Here is a 22,696-nt window from a genome sequence, read left to right on the forward strand (position 1 = left end):
ATAGCGAGGAATAAGCAATTAGCATTCAGCCTAATTAATATTGACAATTTTCTCCAGCCATGCAGTTTATAATCATCTTAAAAGCAAGCTGCTTAATGTTTCATAGAAGAATATTCCTGCTGCTTGGTTGGAGGCATTTTCTGAAATAAAAGTCAGCATACTACTTGATGGTCTTGAATGGACCAAGATTTTTTTCCCCCTTCTTTTCTAAAACTCAGAGCTTATTACCTTATTAGATTGGATTAGCTTTCAGATTTGTCTTTGGTTTTGATGTTAACATTTCAGTCTCAAGTATCTTTACAAAATACATTTAAAATCTTAAGGTAAGCGATGATGGGCTTTTTTGAACAGCTATTAACATTGCTTTTCTTGTTAGGAGCAGGAAGCATATTCTGTTTTTCATGCATTAAATAAGGAGACTGGATGTTAACAGTTCTTCCTGATATAATCTGAATAGTGAATCTGTGAACCTAGCAGGATGCTGCCTCATATATATTTTTAAAAGCATGATGCACCATGATTTTTGAACTGAAATGAATAATAGAAAACAACAGCAAGCCTTTTGGTAGTTTAGAATTGAATACTACTCGTATTTGTCTCCTTTAAATGGAAAATAAAATAAACAGTTACTAAGAGTCATCACTATTACCTTATTGCAGACTCATCAGTTAAGGAAGATAGTCTCAGAACTAATCGCACACTGGAATTTTCAGATAAACATATCAAAACATATATGGGGGACTATTAAGCATCTGATAAACCGTCCTATATAATGAAATGAATTAATGGCTATACTTGTTCTCATCCCTGTGCTACCATTTAACAGTGTAAATGAAGCCCTTGAATGGCCATTATTTTTGCATTAGCATTTGAGTGAAATAAAAATGAAAGGACCTAAAAATAACTGTAATGGAAACACACAAGAACAAAGCTTTATTCAAATGATCAATTATTGTTTTTAACTTCCCGTAGAGTATCAGCTGAGGAAATCAGAATATGCAGAAAACAAAAACGTAAAATTTCAGTCTGTCTCCAAACTATCTTACTTCATATTAGAATTAACTTCACTAAAGATTTTATAGAGCAGGATTGCATATATTGAAGAAATAAAATTGTAGTTTCATTCTAGAACATGAGAAAATTTTCTTCAATTAATTCTACAATGTAACTTACTAAAAGACCATAATTTAAAGATCTAAAGGCAAACATACAGTATTCAGTTCAGAATTAATAATATTTAGAAACCACTGGTTTTCTATCAGTGATTTTTTCCTTTAAATAAGTAAACATATTTCACATGCAAAATGGAAACTTGTCTATTTATGAGATAATTTGTTCCTCTTCTAGTGTGTTCCTCCTGAAATCATCATTATTCTATAGCCTTTCATATTCATCATCACTTTCTTTTCTCAAAACCAGTTTCTATTTAATATTTTTATCTAATTGCAATTTGTGCATTTTTTCTTCATTTCATAAATAAAGGGAAAACCATCCGTTTTAATCTTCCTTTCACAAACAACCTTCTCCAGAAGTTCTTTCAATAGAAAACCAAAATTCCTTGACCAAAAAGCAAATAGGTACAATATGCTTGGATTATTTGGATAAAAAGTTCATATAAGTTCAAAACCATTACTCTAAAATCTGTATTTTAGGAACTGAGAAAACAACAGCTATATAGCAGTGCTCAAAACCACTGAATTTTAAATACAGAAAAAAGGTGCCTATGCATTCTATGTAGCCTCAGAGAGAAAGAGGGACTCACCAACCTAATGCTCTTAATTGCTTTGTGGAAGCTCTCTAGGAGAGCTTCAGTTTGACTACGTGAATATGCTGTATAGTCTTTCCCAGTTTCAAAAATACAGAAAGTCCAATAATTGTACCACCTAAAGAAAGAAAGAAAATGATGGTATTTGCATGCTATCAGTTCATTTTATAAGAATCTGTGAACATTGCTACCAACTCAGATGGTAAAGCCCACTCTTTCTGCCTTTTAATTCAGTTTCTTTAAATTGCCAATATTGCGAGAGAAAGGAGAACTTGCTCAGGACATCAGAATCACAAGGAAATACTGATCTTCTTATGTGTAGCTTATAATTTAGTTAAAAAGGTGAAATTTAGCACTAATCCAATCTATGCGGGAGGAATGAAGCTCTCCTAGACTGGCACCAGTTTGTATTTACTTTGAAACAACACCCACACTGTTCACATTTCATCCTTCTTTGATTTTTCCCTTCTGTTAGCTAGCTTTTTTAGCTGGCTATATATCCTCTGAAAATGAATGTGACTACAAGTATATTCAGGAAGAGAATCAAACACTAATTTAATTTTCTGTTATCTACTTGTATTTTATTACAGGTTAATAAGAAATCATCTCATATTCATACTTAAATTAGTTTAATTACCCATGAACAAACTTAAACCAGTCTTGAATTTTTAAATTTATTGCAAGCAGATTCATGTCTCCTGCTTATATATTCTACATAAAGATCCAAAATGTGACTGAATATAAACAAGTTATATATGGTTATCTACAGAAATGAAAGTTAAAAATAGCACTGAAAAGAAACTTTACAGTAACGTATTCACACACTGACTCTTCAATCAAATAAATGAAGTGGTATATGATAATCTAAACATGAGATTCGAAGTCTGATTTATTTTCAAATAAATGCACCTATAATTGTTCAATTAAAAATAAATGTCAGTATTTGGTGCTGATGACTACAGACATCTTTAATGTTTAATGCACAGATAACTACCCCCAACCCCCCAAAAGCACTTCTGCAGATTCTACTTTACATTAGATCATGGAAGGACATTTAAAATGCATTGTATACATACCACAGAATTTGTGTCAGAGACAACGCATATTAAAATTCTGTGTATTTTCATAAGGTAAAAAAAAATTAAAGCTATATAAACTGATTTTTAGATTATTCTGCAAAGTAGGATCACATACTTTTTCACTTCCATAATACTTTCGCAAATTACCATTAAAGCTTTTTTTTAACAGAGACAGTAGCATGAGCACAGTGATCCCACTGGCTTCCAAAAGAAAAGTAGTGCAGTTGCTTAATTAAGCTATTTTTTCCTTTTATATTTGCAAGCCAGCTGGATCAAGACAAACAGGCTAATGCAAGCAAGAAAGTAAACTGTAAGCTTTTATATTATGTGGCTGAACAAACAATATTAATTATTGTACATCATGAAACAAAAAAGATTTAAGTCTTTTGCCACAAGCCACTGCAGCAATACATACGCTTCAGTGGCTGAAAAGCTTGAAATACTTTCTAAGTCTTCACATACATTTGGTTAGTGCTTACCAGTTTCAAGACATTTATAGAAGCAGTTATGGAGACATTATGCTGTTAAAGCTGCAACAATTTAAACAAGGCAAGTTAGGAAGATATATAAATTTTTCTACTTTTCCCCTTTAATTTTTCTTTTATTATATAAAAACCTGTCTCCTTTTAGTGTCCCATCCCTAATAAAACTTTCTAATTCATTTTGATCTAACTTCTTCTTTTTCATCTTCATATTGTCTGATCCATTTACAATGAAACTCCAACACCTGCTGCCGTGGACTAGGTTTGCATGGCAATAGTAACAAGGACTGAAGCAAAGATGCATCAATTGAAACTGAGCTGTTACATGCCTTTTCCTTTAAATGGTCTATTTTAACAAGCAAACTACCAACTTTTAAAGGTAAAAGTATTGCTAAATCAAAGCAGAAACTTCCACTTAAATTCTATCATCCTTCCCCTTCCACAGAATGACACGTTTAACTAAAATTCCCCAAGCACTTATATAGGTGTTTCAGCCTGAATAATATTTTCAATAATTTCTAAGTGTTGGGTCACAAGAACTTTGCAATGAACTGCTTTGTTAGTAGGCAGAACAGGAATGCAGCATTTACAAAAACATCAAGCAAGAATTTTGTTATTTAAGGCTAAAAGTTGGAAATCAGAATAAAGTAAAAAAGCAGGAGGCTTTGTAGAATAAAAAGCAGTATAGCACAGAAAGTATACCACTCTAATCACTGCTGTCACAAACAACAATAAAACATGAATAGTTTGGGCGAGACTGACAGAGCAATAGACCTATATTTCTAACTTAACATTCATCAAAATTTTAACATTCAGCCACAATTCCACTGTAAGCTAAGTTTAGGTGGCCAAAACTCAAAAGTATAAAAAAAGCCTTCAAAACTTAAAAAAAAAAATAGAAATGGTGTGTTAACAAATGTATGCGTAAAACAGATTTATAAATAGCTACAGTATGAAAATATTTCAGTGCAAAGGCAATTTTAAGATTTCTAAAAAATACATTACAAATAATTTGTTAACTACACACAAGAAATTTGTCACTGCTACTGGTATAAAATTTATACCCATATTAATTTTTTTAAAAATATATACACCAGTGTTTTATGTAGGGGACGGTTCTAACTGACCAACATTCAAGTATGCAATGGCAAATACATATATACACACCCACACCCATATACATATTTATGTATTTCAGATTGTGACTGCTATGATGACATTCTTTGAAACTGAAAAGTGCTACATATTAAATGGTAAAAATACCTTCATACCATTTTAAAGGACAATGAATGCATTTGTGGTGCTCACTGTTGGATGTTTTAAAATTTATCCTTTATCTTTGGTATAATAAAGATTTCACAACTCACTTTACAGTATGTCTGTTTGTTTCAGGGCATATTGATAATATTTCACTGTTTTTTAATAGGAAATTCGCTAGGAATATTGCAAGGAACATTTCCCGGTAAGTTGATTTTTCTTTTATTAAAAAGTAAAGTAAATTATTTTGCTTCTACCTTTTTAAAAAAAAACACAAAAAGGGAAATCATTTTCCCTCCGTCCTACTCCATTAAAAAGACAATTAACAATATCTTGGTCAAGTCTTCCAATAAAGGCTGTAGCTCTGATTCCAGATATTTTGTTTTCATATAGAAATAAATTTTTAGCTAATGGCCTCCCAGAATTATTTAATGATTATGGTTATTTACCAGTTATAAGCACCAGGTTTACTGAAATTGATTGGAATCAGATTCATCCTTCAGATATTTTTGCACCCCAAAATAAAACACTGGAGTAAAGAAACAAGACAAGGATAGAGCTAACAGTAAAGTTAGTGCAAGGTAACATAAATGCAGCAGAGATAACAGACGTTCAAGTTGGCTGTCATACTTAAAATAATTCAAACAATCCTTGTCAAACTAATTTCTGTCAGAACTATGGTTCATTAGCGAACAGCCGTATGCCACCTAGTGGTTCCATTGCAAAAGTTAACAGTTGTGTACTTCTTTGTAATAACCTCTGCTGAGCCAACTAGCCCATATTTAATCACACAATAAAAAAAAAAATCAAAATTAAAAGGATGAAATCCAGATAGTAAAAGACTCATATCTAGGTAGGAAAAATAGCCTTTTTTCCTTTTTTTTCTTTTTTTTAGAAAAGGCTTTGAAAAAAAACACGCTTGCTTTTTTACTATGTATGCATACTTTAAAATCACTGAGATAGGTAACAAGTGGGAGCACTGGCTAATTTTTATCTTTGACAAATTCACAAAGACATTTTAGGCAAAATGCTTACATTCAGTTTTTGAGTAGATACCAACACTGATAATATATATTTACCTATTTAACAGCCAGCTTGACTTCATATAGTGCATATGCTACACAAGAATTATTTTGCCTATCTTTCTACAGGGGAAAACTAACTCAAAACCATACATAGCCCTGATTTGGCCACTTACAAGGAAGTGAATGTTAGAGAGTGTTTCTTGAAAGCAGATTTGCACAGAGGAGACACCAGTTTGTTCTACAGAAAAAGCAAAAAAAGAAAAAGGACAGAGCAAAATCAGAAACCGCACTTGTTAAATATACTTTAGGAGACTTTCATTGGAGATAACTGAGGTCATTGCTTCTGGCTGAAAATTAAAACTGTTAATCTCAAAATGTAGGTCACTGACTGAAACTATACACTTCAAGTAACAAAGAAAATGACTAAAGATGACAAGCAATAAATGCACAAAAGTCTTGACACAGAATGAAAAATTTTTAGTGCTATCAGTCTCACAGTACCAGACTGTGCAGATTGTTCATTGCTCCAGTAGTTTGAAACATAGAAGAGGCCAATTGGCCTGGAAGGTTTCATACTTATAGCTCTTAATCCTGTTTGTCTGAACACTACTTCAGACAGCAAAAGCCAAGTAGAGTTTAATATATTTCTGTGACATGTCTGTTTCCTGTTTTTGCAAAAAAGAAATAAACAAAACCAGTTTTTAAAGGCTTGAATTGGTGTTCTGTCATACGGATGTTTCCAAACCCGACCCACTGTAGCGGTAGCCTGCACTGGAACAACAACGCTTATTTGAATAGCCAAAGACAGATGGAAGTACTGAATAATCAATGCCTCTCCAGTGCGTAAACATCATTTTTTTAGAATGAGAATTAGACCTTCTTGCTGGGGAATTGCTGCAGTCACTGCTCCTGTATCTTGGGCTTTTCAGACAGGCAAGAGGTGTGAATTCTGAGATGTGGTCCTGACAGTGCCTTGATGCATTCTGTTAAGAAAAAATAAATAGACAGTAAATAGATAATTTCAGAGCCAGAAGTCTAAAATTGTGTCCTTTCATAAGGCTATTATACCCTTGGCATATTAATGCCTCTCACTAGATCACCACTCTGGCTATTTGTTTCAAGTGAAAGTATAATCCCTCATATTGTCGAGCAATTAACCACTTTCAACACAGTTAATTTTACATTAAGACCTACAGAATCAGGCATAATTTTACATACAATTTCTAAAGCTGATAATGGGTTTTTTAGAGAACAGATGAAGACACAGAGGATTGTTTTCAAGTTGAGGGTTTTTTTTATCAGGCTTATATAGCATTTTCCACTGATTACTGATGTATCTTTTTATCTCTGAGCTTTTTCAGTCAGTAATTTTTAGGGGGAATTTTAAGAAGACAGAAAAAAAATCAACTGCCTTGCTCTGTACTTCCAAAGAGAGAGAATTTTCTACAATCGGTTTGTGCTAACAGATGAAAGTGCCAGTGGCTTAATGCACTAGTTTTGTACTTTTAAGCAAGATCTGGTTTTGGGCTTGCTTAGGTTACATGTGGCATCTATACAGGCAACTTATACTACACATCACAACACTCTCTGAGTCTAATTACCAATTACCAATTATCTGTACTACCTAGTCACCCAACATTCTGGCAGTATCAGCATCTCCACTCAGGAAATGCTCAGGACTAAAGTAATAGCATAGTTGCATGACAAGACTCTGGAACATATGCACAGACCAAAAGAAAATTGGCACAGTGCTTTCCTAAATCAGGTTTATCTATTCTCCTTGCTACATGCACATATAATGTCCAGGTACAGGGTTATGGAGGTAATGTGACAGTATTTAAGATATAAATACATTATAAGTATTATTCAAACAAATGGTATCAATCACTCTCTTCATAAATACTATATATACCAGCAATATTCTTCATCATACGCTTTCTCTTTCCCTGCTAACATCAACAAAATAGCAAAAAGGGGGAAAAAACAAATATTAATGATGTATGTTTATAGAAATTTGCATGAGATTTAATATTACATTTTTTTATGCCAATCACAAGCTCAAAACACTACTCTTACATAACCAGGAGCATGCAGAAAGCTATCTTAACAACAGTTACTCTGGGAAGAGAGAGTGAGCCAACTGTACCAAACTATTTACTATCAGTGCTGCCTGGCTTCTTTGAAACACATATATAGACCAAATAGCAACATTAATATGCAAAAATGCAGATAATCACGTAACTGATTAGCAGACTTTGTTTTGGAAATGTTAGAGGGAGTTTTCAAACACCAATTTGCTACTAATTTTCCTATTCCTCCAGCTACAAAGTAAAGCACTTTAGTTACCGTAAGTATCTCTAAAAACAAAATTGTATTTTTCCACACACAAAATGCTGGATTCCAAAGCATGCTATCTTTTAATCTGCTATGCCTAACACTACTCCAGAAAGCTTGCACTTCCTACTACTTCTCATCTAGCAGACGTTAAAAATAAATCAAAAGAACGCTTCACCTACCTTTAAGCCCTACAGCCCAGGCCACTTTCTCCCAAACCAGCTCATTACATTGCATTTGTCCTCTTCAAATATGAGTACTTTGCTCCTTCACTTAATTCATCATGTTTGGCTTTTTGAGGTCAAGAGAGTGTGAAAGGACTGGAGCAGATATGGCATCCAAGTGGAAATGTATTTGACTAAAAAGTGTTAACTTTTTACTTATACTTGTTAGTGTAACCAGTGGTATGTCAAGGAGATAATGTAAAGCAGAGAACTTCATTCTCCTGCCCTAATGTTTTCAGGCTTTAGAAGCTCACCACTTAGGCTCCTGTTTCAGATGTTTGGCAAGACTACCATGCTTCTCTGTCGATCCAAGGCAGCAACGCATTGATGCACTGGTCTATACAGACCATACTGTTATGGTAGATACTGTCAGATGCCCGTCTCCTGACACTAGGTTCTATTCACATGTAACTTGCTTCCTTTAATACTGTTATCTTCCTGTTTTACTGTCTGCATTTGGTCTATGTATGTATTCAAGAAGTTGAGATATTATGGATAAACTGCTAATGAGCAAGCATTACTTCTGACTTTTTATATAGTCTATACCATGGTGTAATGTGAATGCATTCTGCAATAGTGGCTGCAGTTCTATAAAGCAGATGTCACACACCACCCAATGTTCTAACAGGACTTTAATACAGGTACACTGATTCATGCAGACGCATTGTTTTGAGTTACACTAGTAAGTGTCTGAGACATAAAGATCTTACCTGGGATATGGAGTACCTCTTGCAAAAACTAGGCTCTCCAAGTAAAATATAATGATTTTATATCAATATTGGTAAAGTACAGCAAAAACTCTGGAGGAAACAGCTGATTTGTAAAAAGCACAGTTCACCAACAGAAATTAATCCAAACTGGCAACACGTACAGTACTGTTACCTAGCTTTGATCTAATTATGCCTCGGAAGCTGAAAGATTTCCTTCAAGAAGTGGCCCATCGCTGTTCGCCAGTGCATTTAGGGTTGTTTTATGTCTCATACTCTTCTGCAAGGATGAGGAAAAACACTGAGACTCTTGCTGAATACATGAGGGAAATGTGAACAAACTGTACCATTTGGTACAAATGTAACTACTGTACCAAGGTCCTGTAAAGTGACAGATTTTCTGATAGATTTAAAAATAAAAGGTTATTCAGTGTAAAACAAGGTTGCTATTTCTCAGTCCTGATGTTAACCCTTTGAGCCACACTGAGGATGTTTTTAATTCCATTCCAAACTTTGTTAAAAAATACTTAATTACTTCCAAAAGTATTTAAATTGTACGACAACCAGTTACCGTGGGCTGTGTGTTCCTCCCCACTGACAAGGACCTGTACTGAGAGTTCCCCTTTTACTGAATTAGAGAGTTCCCCTTGATTTGATAAAGCCATGTACAAGCGCTGCACCTACAGCAGTGCCCTACAGGACATTTGGCAGCCACACTGGCCCAGTATTTCTTTCAAGATGTTCTTGACTAGCCAGCCCAGGCATGCCAAGTTAAGGAGCGAATGTCCTGCTTCACTACTCCCCAGGACAACGGTATAGTGAAGGCAGTGTTGCACATGAAGGTGATGGAGCCCAGCGGTAATGAAGGCCGACTTACAGCTTATTCATTACAACATGGTGGAAGAGGGCGGGAGAGTTGCCAAGGTAACTTCTTCCATAGGATTCAAATATTGCAACAGCAGGATCCCTTTCTTTGCTTTCCATAGATGAGGAGCCCAACACATGAAAAAGGCAACGGTTTACTGGTCACTAGTTTTCTAAGAGCACTGTGCACTTGTTCAACAGAAGCTAAGCCCATTGAGGAATAAAAGAATGGCAAATCCCCAGAGAGGCTTCCCAAAGCAGAAGTGCTGCTTTGGGTTTCCCCGAGAGTAGCAAAGGGTAGAGATTTCATAACAAGGGTGATGGTCTGATCTTGTGACTAAAGTGAAAGTGAAGTAAAAAACCATCAGTCAGAAGCCAAGAGAAAAAGAAAAATGTTTCTTAAAAAGGAATGAAAACATAGAAGTTATTTACAGCTCATAATCAAAACACCTGGCATTTCAGTTAGAAAATATGTTACTGAAGCATTGTTACTTGAAGGGACAATAAAACACATGAAAAGAGGGTAATTTATATTTTCCACAACAAATTAATGCAGTTTGGATATTAAAAAACCCCTACTGCTTATTAAAAGTAAAGGCTGAGAGAAACCCCACAAAACCCCTGCTCTTTTCTTCCAGTTAAAGAACAAAATTCAGATTGATGCATTGAGTCAAACAGTCACATGTATAAGACATGAGCAGGTTTTGGCCTGCATTACTCAAAGACAACAGATTCCTCCAAAGCTTTTGCAGAACCAATGCTCTAGCCCATTAAAAGCTAGCTTTTAGCTAGTCTTATGTTTTACTTCTCAACTGTTCCAGAAGTTCTTTATTATAAAGAAGGTTTCGTAGCTATATGAATGCAGTAAGTTTAAAAATAATTGGTTAAAAGCCCATTCAAACTAATACTAAGGAACCTACAAGCTTGTTTTAGCCAAAATATTCAATACTGAAAACAACTTCATGTATTTTCCTTGTGATTTATGCAGTTTCTGTCATTTTTATTGACTACATATTTTTGAAGGGAGAAAGAGAGAGAAAATGTATTTTTTATATTAACTAGTTAAAAAATAAGGATGTAAATTCTGCAGTGGAAACCAACAGTCTCCTAGTACTCAGTCAAAAACAGGTTTCTTATAAACTTCAGTGAAGCCAAAATTTACTAGTTTTTTTCTATTTCATTATTAAATTAAATAGTATATACTTCTGGATCTTGGATTATCTTCTTTCTAGAAAAAGAATCACAGAATTTCATAAAATGGAATACAAGGAAAGCTTGGTTTGAAAATGTATGCTAGAAATAACTTTCCAAAAAAAAGCTGCATATTCTTCCATAACAGCAGAGGAGATATGTCCACATATTTGAAAGACTGATTCAGTATCTTCCAGTACTACATTTTCTATACTAAGCTAGTAACATTGGCATAATCAGTATTATCATTTCTTTGTGTGGTGAATATTTCACTTACTCACAACATGCATTCACCTACAGATATATCAATGATTAAAATGGAAATCTAAAAATCTCAGATTCTTGAGGCAGAAACATTATGTAAAATTCAGTAATAACAGCGGCAAAAATGACAGAGTAATGATAGTGAGGGATTATGACAATGATTCATAGGTTCTTTGGGACAAATAAATAGAAGAAGGAAAAATCTATATGAAAAGTATTCTTCTTTAAAGTATAGTTGACGTGAATCAGAAATGGAGACAATGAGTATGGTAAATAACTTCTGATGATAAACTTTCTACTGTCCTTTGAATGAAATGTCCAAGCATGCAGAAAGGCAGAAAAAAGTCACCTTTTTTTCCATTAGAAACTTAGACTGCTTGAAGTCTGAGAAAGCATAAAGATGGTGGACTGCTCAACAGAAAGGCACTGATGTTTAGTCTGATTTCCCCAGAAGATTGTAGGAAGTAACCGTGCACATCATTTATGATTAAAGCAAGGTAGCAATTATTTAGACAGAGCGGATTGGAAGACAGGAGGAAACAGAGAGAGGGAAGAAGAAACACAAGGGATATATCTGGTTAAAAGCCAAAGATTTTCTACTAAATATTAAAAAAAAGAATATTGCCAGTGTTAAGCCAAAAAGTCTGCTTTACAACTGATTCATTTCCAACACTAACATACAATGTCAATGAGAAATGCTGTAATACCTTTGTTGGGGTATTATTTTTTTGCATTAACCCATCCACATTCTCTCTTTAAACTTTTAAATTAAAGCATGCAGAACTACACTGAGCAAATTCTTCTACAAGTAGCATATATGCCATACAGACATCTATTAAAGATATGTAAATAGAAAAATGCTACATGCTGATCAGCCTGGAACTGCTATATTTTTGCCTGAAGTAGGGCATAATTCTGTATATTCAAGGAATGCAAAACAATGGCAAGTGGTCTTACTTTACAGATATTAGAACAGAATTTATTTTACCTTTGCCAAAGAGGAAACTTTATTTTCCTTAGCAGTGAAGTTCCTTTGTTCCTTTCCTCTTAATGTAAAATATATTTTCTAATAGAAATTAAAATACTAACTAATCCCAACACACAGTCAGTGGTAACTCATTAATTTAACCTAACAATGGCAGTTGATGTGCTGAAAAGAGCAAGGGCAATAACACAAGTTTCAGAATCAATACTTCTACCATCCATACGCATTTTAACCTATGTAATATATGAAAGTTTGCTGAGGCCAAAAATACAGGCAAAATCTTCAGTTAGGGTTAGTCTGATGGCCCCAGACTAGTACTGTGCTTCCCACAGAACCTGGCTTCCCTTTCAGCCTCAGCAGAGGAGGCCTATATTTATGCAACAGTTTCTTCTGTTAGGCTGATCAGAAGAAAGGTGACAACAGTTTTAAAAATACTCTTCTCATGGGGGCAGCAAGGCATAGGTAATTTACTATGACAAATAGATTTGAAATTTTTTTCTAGAGATAATGCATCAAAATAGGCAAAATAAATATAATTTAAAATATAAAAGGAAAAATGTTTAAGAGAATGTGAATAAAGTTTAAATACACATTTTTGTAACAGGCACAGCATCAATATAAAATAGTTTACTAAGAAAGTATTATATTGCATAGATCATGCAATACAATTGAATGTTGGCACGAGTTTACTACACATTCCTTAAAATAATTGTGATGAATATATAGTGTGTTGCTAAGCATATAAATCACAGGTTTTGTTCAACAACAAAAACGCATGTAGCTGCAGAGTTCCCCTGCTATAGGATTGCAACTGCTTGTTCAAATCTCTGAAGTGGATTTCAATAAAATGACATGCTCCCTTGCTATTGGGTTTTAATTTAGACTTAGCTTATTTAGCTTAGCTAAATTAGCTTGTAGACAACTATGTTCAACTTGGACAGCAAATGCTAAAATTTTGCCCATATTAAAGTTTCCTTAATGCAGTAGAATAATTGCAAATGTATTTTCTAGGTTTGAAAGATAATTACTTCAAATCATGGCTGTGGACAGCATCCCTGAATACTCTACAACAGGAACAACTCAAGGCTCTGTGCCTAGGCTGAGAGAGATTGCTAACTTCCCCCACCCCTACTTCCTACTGCATACCTTAAACTATCCAGGCCACACCCCTATTTTCTCCCTCACTACTTCTGTCTACCCACACTGAGAATCCCATCCCCTGGTCCTTTTCATTTCCTTAAATGAGGAATCATGTTCAGCTGTACACCCATCTCCCATCATCCTTATCAGCCGATTTCCCAGTGGTTGCTGGTAAGGAGGCACACAATTCACCCCAGGGTTTAGGTAAATACCACCATATAAATAATAGGCAGCTTCATTCACCATACCACTTGGAAGCAGTTAGTAAACAACCAATGATGTATATTATACATGGGGAACCTCTGCTCTAAGCTTGTTTCTAAACCTGAGAGAAGTCTAATTATTAGAGAGACCTGTGGTACTTACAATGACTGTAAAACAAAAATAATTTTTACCTGGATTCTTTCTGTTGCTGTAGGCCACAACTGTCTGCATAAAACCTTCTTAAGAACATCTGGAAGAAGGCTGACAGTTATGAGTAGAATGATACCCAGCCACGCAGGACCACTAGACAGCATTTGCATGAACACATAATACATCCTCTGATAATTGAGAAAAGGCCTAGTGGGAAAAGATTAAATAGAAATTCAGTACACAAGAGAAAGGTTGGCAATGTTAAATACAAATATTATGACAGTCATGAAATGCAGCAGGTTCAACTTCTCAGTTTGTGCAAGTTCATCCATCCCAGTTTTCTCAAAGTGAGATCTGGACATTCACTGATGAGAGGGAACTGTCCTCCTCCTGTCTTTCAGGGTGTAGGAAATATCATGATACCCCTCCCTCCAAGCTGCCTCTCTCTTGCAAATATAAACAAAGTTATATTCTTACACTCTGTTCATGCTCTTCCACCTACTCCTTATCTTGCCCCAGGTATTCTCTGTATTCTTCTCACAGTCTCCTAGCCATGACTTCCTTCCTCTCTCATTGCACGCTCTCTTGCATGGCCCTTCAGAGCAAGGCTTGTCAACCATACCCTTCTGCACACCTCTCATTGCTCAAGCACCCCCAAGCATCTCTGATGGCTTCATGTTAAGCTCCCCAACCTATTCACCACATTTGCATCTTCCCCTATTCTCACTGCTTTCACTTGCATGCCTTCACTTGCACCTTTCCCTGTATCTTGATGGCAGTTTTATGGTCATTAAAATGCCCTCACTGCTTTCACTAATGAAGGTTTAAGGTACATAACAGTCATTTATATTTACAGTAATTGGAACTAAAGGCCATGCTTACTGAGAACAAAGATCAATGGACAGTTTGTAGCAATACTGCAGTGTAAAGACCTACTGCCAGTAATTAAATACTGTATTAGAAATCTCTTTAGATGGAAGACAGAACCCACAAATACGTAAGAATTGTTAAAATAGCCCAAATATTTCCATACTGGTATAACCATATTTCATCTTGTTTCCAAAATTTGATAGAAGTTCTTGCATTCTAAAAAGTATGCAAGTTAAAATACATTGCTGCATGTAAATAGTGACATCTCTAATACACAGCAGGACTGACAGTTTCAGGAAAAATAGCACTTCTGCAAACTGTTGTCATTCTGATGCTGAAGAAACTGAGATCTGATTTTATTGAAGAAAAAGAGGCTACTGAATATCCAAGAGCTGACAGTTGGTTACTCATTTGGAATGGAATCACCGTAATTCAAATCCTCACTCCAAATTAAATGGCACCTCAATCGTCATGCAACAAGTAGCTGTTGTTTTATCTCAGGTCCCTCAACATGTTTATTTATGCATACAAAGCAGAACAAGCTCCAGCAGGAGAGATTAAAAGAGAGGACCTTGTACCTAGGAACTTTCTACAGGAGAGAGACATGAATTTAAGTTCCTGATGGCAATCAGGCATGATAAGAACTTCAACCTGTATTTCAACTTAATCTCCCCAAAATTTCAGTCTCAAGTATGTGGAATTTTTTAAAATAAAAAAAGGTTTTAATATTTTTTAATCAGCTATGGGCAGGAGTTATATTGTTTCTTAAAAAGTTTTTTTTCTTACCAGCAGTAGGACAAGTAGACTACTGATCAATCTACTTTAGGGTAAATCTACTTTACTAAACAAAAGAGGGCAAGAATACATGGCCCCTGGTCATCCACATGGCTTCACTGTTCATTCACTCCCTGCCTCTAGGTTAGACTGTTACAATGAGCTCCCCTCAAGACAAACACGCTTTTTGAGTGGCTAGCCCCAGGCAGCATAGATTTGACCTACTCTGTGACATTTTGCCTCAGACAGATAGCCTTGGCCACTTGAACCAATCCTCAGTCTTTTTTTATTTTTTTATAGTATTGAGATAGCTTTAGTGGCAGTCTGAGGTCTGATATTCTTCTTCTCATAGTCTTCTCTAAGAATATTTTTAGCAGTCTATTCTCTAAGAATATTTTTCAGTGAAAGAAGAGCTGAGCAGCATTACTGATGTGTTTAAAATGTGATTGCTATTGGAAGTTCTGCAATACATAAAAGCTAAACTGAATTCTGTTTGGGGGAAAAAAGTGAAATATCTAACAACTCTATTTAGGTTTCTGAAATAACATTTGCAATGCAATTTATACTTGAGTTCATACCAAATAATTCCTCCCCAGAGCAGAGAAAAGATAATGTAGAATAGCAGTGATCCCCAGATCATGAAGTGATTTATCCATGTCCAATATTGTGTATCTAGTGCAAGCTGAAAAAACAATAGATTTGTTATTACTATAAAGAAGCAACAGAATACTCAGTAGGAATGAACTAAAATTACACCCTTTGAAAAAGCTTTTTGATTTTGAGCACAGTTAAGAAGGCACAGATAGCAAAACTTGTAAATTAAACTAAAAACCTCAAAAGGATGGTCACAGAGAGAAGTTGGTATTAGTAAACAGCCATGAGAAAACAAGCTCCAAGAAAGTTTCAATGGAAAAAATATAGCATACCTTACCTTCAGTGTAACTGTGAATACAAGCACAGTAAACACCAGTGTTCCAAAGGTCCAGTTTCCAAACATCTATGAAAGATGGGTATAGGTTATATCTTACACTGCAATGTCAGCTATAGGCTGTATCTTATGCTGTATCATGAACTGTCTAGAAACAAACACTTAAAGCTCATGTATTGCCTTTTATCATGAACTGACATTAAGCAACAACCTTGAATTCTTATATGTTCTGTCATGCTCTTGTGTGTACACACTTCGAACTACATACAGTAAAACACACAGTCAATGCACTTAACCCAAAGTGCATAGGTATATTTCTTTATAAAAACAAAGTGTAGCACAGTTAGTGAGTTACTGAGATTTCCAAATGAACTGCCGTAATTTCATGAGTCTTCTTGGCCATCATCTTTTCTCTGATCTCACTTCTCTGCTGTCCTTGGAGTTTCAAAGTTTCTTGGAGGTTCAACAGTGAGCAATATAGAGCAATATAGAACAATACAGAGCACTAACAGTACAAGTAAGAATGTGATAACTATCAAAGCCATATTAAGTACATAAATGTTCTACATAACATTTTAAGATATAACACTTCTGAATTGTAGTTAATTTTCTCCCCACTTGCATAATGAAATAAAAACACTTCAGCTTTTCAAGTGGTCAGAAATGATCACTCGTGATGATGGAGGCAAGTACTGGTGGTGAATATGGTCACAGAGGATTGCTTGGAGCACAGCAGCTATGAGCTGACCGCGTTCAGGGTCTAGAGAAATGTTAGGAAAATAAGCAGCAGAGCTGGACACTATGTTTTAGGAAAATGGACTGTTTTATTCAGGAAATTGCAGCCATGTAACAGAAGGGTGGCCAAGAGAGCTGAATGATTTTTAAAGAGAGAAATGCTGAGATCTCAGGAACCCTGTTCTGCAGGACGATATGGAATTTCAGCAGAAGACACTGTTGGCTAAGCGGAAAGTTTCTCAATGAATAAAAAGGCAAAAAAGAAACATGTAAGAGAAGAATAGTATAAAAGCACTGCCCGCATGCAAAGGAATGAAATCATGAAGGCCAAAGCCCAGCTGGAACTAAGATTAGAGATGGGTGCTGAGGGTAACGAAAAGGGTATCTACAGGTATCCTAGTTGAAAAGGAAAAATGTGGGTCAATTGATGGAATGATGAGGCAACCTAATGGAAGACGATAAAGAAAATGCTGAAGTATTGGTCACCTTGCATATGAATCTTCAAGGGCAAAGCCTGCTCCCTTTATGCAGCAGCACAATTTGGGAAGGAAAGGAACATCCAACAGTGGGTGAGCAACAGGTTAGGGATCACTTAGAATCTGGACACGTTCATGTCCTTAGGGCTGGATGGGATTCACCCGACTGTGCTGAAAGAGCTGGTCCATGTGACTGCACGGCTATTGTCTGTTATCTGCGAAAAATCACGGTGAATGGGGGCGGGGGGGGGGGAGGGGGGGGAGAGGTCCCTGAGGACTGGAAAAAGGCCAAAAGCCTCACCTTTAAGAAAAAAGGGAAGGAGGAAGACTCGGGGAACTGCATGCCAGTCAGCCTCATCTTGATCCCTGGAAATATCATATCTTGTTAGAATCCATTTCCATACATATCAAGGACAAAAAGATAATCAGGAACACTCTACATGGATTTACCAAGGGCAAATCACATCTGATCAACCTGATTGCCTTCTACGACAAAATGACTGGCCATGTAGTTGCTGCAAGAGCAGTGGACGTAATCAGTTTTGATTTTAGCAAGCCTTTTGGTGGTGTCTCCCACAGCATTTTCATTTGGAAGCTGAGGAAGCAAGGTATTACTCCTGGCTGAGTAGTGGCCCTGCTGAAAAGGAAATTGCAATGGGATTACGGTGGACTCCGGGTTGAATACAAAGCTACAGTATTTTCTCACTATAAATAAGGCAAACTGCAAACTTGGCTACATTAGGAGAAACTTAGCAACTGGATCAAGACAGGTGATTATTCCCCTCTACTCAGCAATGGTGAGGCTGAACCTGGATGTGAAAAAATTGGGAAGGATCAAGTGGAAGGCTACCAAGGTGGTTAGAGATCAATAGCTCTCCTCAGAAGAGAGGGTTGAAAGAGTGGATTTACTTAGTCTGGGGAAGAGGAAGTTAAGGAACAACCTAAATAGCTGCCCACAACTATTTGAAAAACAGTAATAGGTGGTAGATGACACAAGGGCCCATGGCCACAAATTGCATGTTAAGAGGTTCAGGTTGCAAATTAGGAAAAAAAAATCACTATGAGAGTAATGCAGCACTGGAAGAGGCTGCCCAGAGAGGTCATGGAATCCCTGTCCTTGGAGGTTTTCAAGACTCAGCCAAAGCCGTGGCTGACCTGATCTAGTGTTGGCAACAATCCTGCTTCTACCAAGAGGCTGAACTAGATGAATTCCAGAGGTCCCTTCCAACCAACATTTCTATGATTCTGCTAAAAGCTTCACTTGTTACTCAAGGAGACTGAAGTTCTATAGTCACTAGAGAAAACGGATTTGTGCAAATCCAGTCACAGAGTCACATGGAAGTGAATGGATGGATGACAGCATTCAGTAACCTTTCTAGGCACAACAGCACTGGTAATTGTCAGTGTTGCCGCTGACAATTTCTCCCAGTTTCCCTACTAATGCTGACTCTGTTGATGATTCTGTGACAGGAACACCTGTCTATTATTCATTTTACATACGTGAGCAGTTGAGAGATGGCAGCTTTCGATCCCTACAACATTTGTGTCAGAACCAAAACTTTCAGCTATCAGTGAAACATATTCTTTCCTGTTCTTCAAAGCTGTTCAGCCTCCAGTTCTTTATCTCATTTTTATTAATTTTCTAAAAAATATTATCTGTAAATATTTTATGTCTTTATAGTTTCAGTTATTAGGACATCTTAATTAACATTTTATGCTGTTTTTCATACTCCTGACAAGGCTACTTTTGTTAGCTCTTCTATAAACAAGTTTCTCTAGATATGCCAAATGTAGTGATTCTTCAGTGCCTCCAGTAAGAGTGAAAAGCTGCAAGACTTTCAACACAGACTTCCATAGCATTTTTATAGTCAAATTGGTGATTTTTTTTTTAGGGTATGTGAACTACCAGGCGAATGGAAAACTAGCTGGACTGCCAGGCAAAGATGTACATGATCACATCACAGAGATGCGATCAGCAGTATGAAGTCCAGCTAGTGGCTGGTAACTAGTGACGTTCTTCCAGATTTGATACTAGGGCCAGTATTGTTTAATGTCTTTTCTAACAGCCTGAACAATGTAACATGACACACCTTCAACAAGTTTGTGGATGATATCAAATTGCAGGGAAGCAGTTGATGTGCTTGAGAGCAGAGGTGCTATGCAGGGGAACCTCAACAAGTTGGTGACATGACGTGAAGCTTAGGGAACTGGGCTTGTTCAGCCTTGAGAATGGAAGGCTAAGGAGCGATCTTGTTGCTGTCTTCAACTATCTGATACTGATAAGACAGAACCAGACTCTTCTCAGAGATGCAAAGTGTCAAGATGAGAGGCAACAGATAAAAGTAGCAACAAGAAAAATTCTGGTTAGGTATTAGGAAAACTGTTTTTACCATGGAGACAGACAAGCATTGGAACAGGTTGCCCAGAAAGGTTGTGGAATCTCAAGGATATTCAAAACTTGACCAGACAAGGCCTTGAGCAAATTGATTTTAGTCAGCCCTGCACTGAGTAGGCGATTGAACTGGAAGACTTCCAAAGGTCCCTTCCAACCTAAAGAATTCTATATGAGCTCACGCAATATTAGCTGATTGAGGATCCACATGGACAAGAGATCTCACAAATGCCCTGCCTTGGAAAAAACTTTGAATGGAGATCACAGCCAGCCAAAAGACAAATCTGCAGGGAACCAGGCTGGGATAATCTGATCATGTGGCAATAGAAAATCATTTAAAACATAATAAAACAAATTATTCATGATTTTAAAATTACTCAATGTGTAATCAATTGTACAGAAAAAAAGATGAACTGCAGAATACTCTCTGAGAAGAGTCTTATGATTGAGAAGTCATGTTTAAAATGCAGCAGGAATCTGGTTCAGGAACTTCAAATTATGCCAATATTTATTGACTTTCTTCTTGCAGTTAAATCTTCCAATACTCTCATGTCGTATCAGGCTTGGAGAGCCTCGCATCAGTCTGAGTTTCTGGATACTGAACAGATATGTCCGTATTACCAGCAAAACCTGCTAGATAAAAGAATTGAGACAACCCTCCCCTGTCTCTAGGTGACACGCAAGATGGAAAGCATAAGGCTGGAACTAAACCCTTCACCTACACATGTCTTTGACTCATGCTATGAGGTCATTACACAAGGCCTGCAGACTCCATGAGGCTGCTAATTTAGGCACAGAGAAAGGTAAGCAGAGCAATATAGGATGGAGACAGTTACAAAAGCTGATGACGCTTTCAGCATGAAATATATCAAGATACTATTAATGTCCTCAGGTTGTGAACTGTACTTTTATAAGTCTATTTGTTAACATCCAGTATATTAACAAATATTTTTCTGTGATCTGCCCCGAGCCGATCCAAGACTTCCCTCTTCTGTGACTGTATTCATTGTATTCTCCATGTTCCTACCCAACGTTCTTCTCACCTATCTATCTTCCTGCTGTTTTGTATTTCCCATTGTTACTCATTTTAACTTAATTTCTCCTACCTTTCTCTGAACCCAACTTAATTATATTTAAACCACTGTGCATCAAATGTTAAAATCAAAAATCACAGATGAAGTATGTTTTATTACATGGGTAAACTAAGATGACATTTACAATCTGCAATCACTTCTACAGTGCCTTCTTTTCCTCTTACCTTTCTTATGTAGTTGATTTCTGACTATATTTTTTACAACACCAACTGTGATGTCATAGCCAAACTGTAACATCATGCACAAAGCATATCCCAAATCAGTAAAAATTAATAATAGACAAATCTTTGCCATCTTAGTTTTGTTTACCAGGAAATGAGTGAAGCAGGCATTTATGAAGTAAATTTCAGTGATTAAAAATACACTTTTCCAGTATTCTAGTAACATCACTCTACAGAGTTCAAACAGTTTCAATCATATTTCTAAGTACTGAAAAATACACTGGGGGGCTTATGTTTGGAAGGGAGCTGAATGATATGTAAATTCTAGTCTGAAACAGGAGATAATCCAAGTAAAAGACATTCACTTTGTTCCGTTTTTACTAGTTTTACAAAAATGGTGATTAGTTCACTTCTGGAGGGAAAGAAGATTTTAAAAATTTGGAACATAACTTGGATCATCTTGTACCATTTATGGTATTAGTGTTGCCCTCAACCCTTTTATTCCTTTCCCTGCATTTTACCTTCTGCCTGTTGCATAACACATTGTTGCAGTAAACCTTTCAGATGAAATCTTTCACTGACTTTTTCCAGACATAAGCATAATTTAAATACTTGGAAATAAATACCAACATCAACTAACATTCATGTATGTATGTATGAACGGATGTATGTTTCTCTGATTATTCCTGAACACTAACTTTCAAGTCTTTAAAACTGCAATTCAATATTTGTATTTTTCATACACATTTATACATTTTTATATACACACACACACGCATGCTAAATGGTACTGAATTTTCTAAACCACTCTGACACTCAAGGGCATCTGAATCTCTCACCAAGCAAAGCACCTTATCATCCAATATTATCATGGGTACCTAATTCTAGAAATACACCTTCAAAGTGTGGGATTTAGGCAGCAGTGTGGTTGTACTTCATCAAGAATTTAATTTAATATATGCAACAAAAGTGTGCTAACATTTTTAAAAATGAATCTAGTCATAATATTTGCAGTATTAAACATTTACATTATTTGTACAGCTATAAAAAGACTAATTTTCAGGACTACAACTATGAACTGATGCAGAGTTTTCAATATCTAACAGAGAACATCACTGTCAGAACAGAGAAGATCATGTATCAGAAAAAGTACTGGAATGTACAGTTATGTCTAATGGAAAGTTATTCAATCCTTACAAAAACTGATTTTCTAACATGGTCTCTCATGCAATAAAAGTCCATTTCACTGACGAATGTCACAAAGATGGCATTTAAAGATATTTGAATACTGCTTTTCTAGAAAATGTAAACATACTTTACATGTAAGTAACAATTATGCAAAGTTTGTTTTCTCTCTCACTTTGTGGTTTTTTTCTAAAGCCTTTGAAGCATTTAACAGCATACATTTTAATAAATTTTCTTTAGCAGAGATAGGAGCAAAATACAGGCTACAGAGAAGCATAGAACAATAATAAAATGCAAGGAAGCAAAAAACCTACCTATTTTTCAAAGTTCTTGGTGGTTTAATATTCCTCATATACTTTAACATATCTTATATCCTATAAAAGTTCTTTATATTTTAAGAACTTATAGAG

General features: G+C 35.9%; 1 protein-coding gene across 4 annotated transcripts in view; it reads right to left on the minus strand.

Annotated features, from left to right (window-relative positions):
* Positions 1–2,319: 2,319 nt before the first annotated feature.
* ATP11A (ATPase phospholipid transporting 11A) overlaps positions 2,320–22,696 on the minus strand; it is a 137,491-nt gene continuing 117,114 nt past the window's right edge. For 2 of the 4 annotated variants that reach the window (XM_026096982.2, XM_064503842.1), the window contains 4 exons: positions 16,247–16,312; positions 15,894–15,997; positions 13,713–13,878; positions 2,320–6,591 (listed from right to left, as the gene is read on the minus strand). In XM_026096982.2, the coding sequence (XP_025952767.1) occupies positions 6,334–6,591; positions 13,713–13,878; positions 15,894–15,997; positions 16,247–16,312 (594 nt within the window). In that variant the 3' untranslated portion in view covers positions 2,320–6,333. Of the gene's footprint in view, positions 6,592–9,037; positions 9,154–13,712; positions 13,879–15,893; positions 15,998–16,246; positions 16,313–22,696 lie in introns of all 4 variants that reach the window. The other 2 variants (XM_064503851.1, XM_064503859.1) reach the window with 2 other exon arrangements.

Source organism: Dromaius novaehollandiae, chromosome 1 (assembly GCF_036370855.1).
Source record: "Dromaius novaehollandiae isolate bDroNov1 chromosome 1, bDroNov1.hap1, whole genome shotgun sequence".
Taxonomy (NCBI): domain Eukaryota; kingdom Metazoa; phylum Chordata; class Aves; order Casuariiformes; family Dromaiidae; genus Dromaius; species Dromaius novaehollandiae.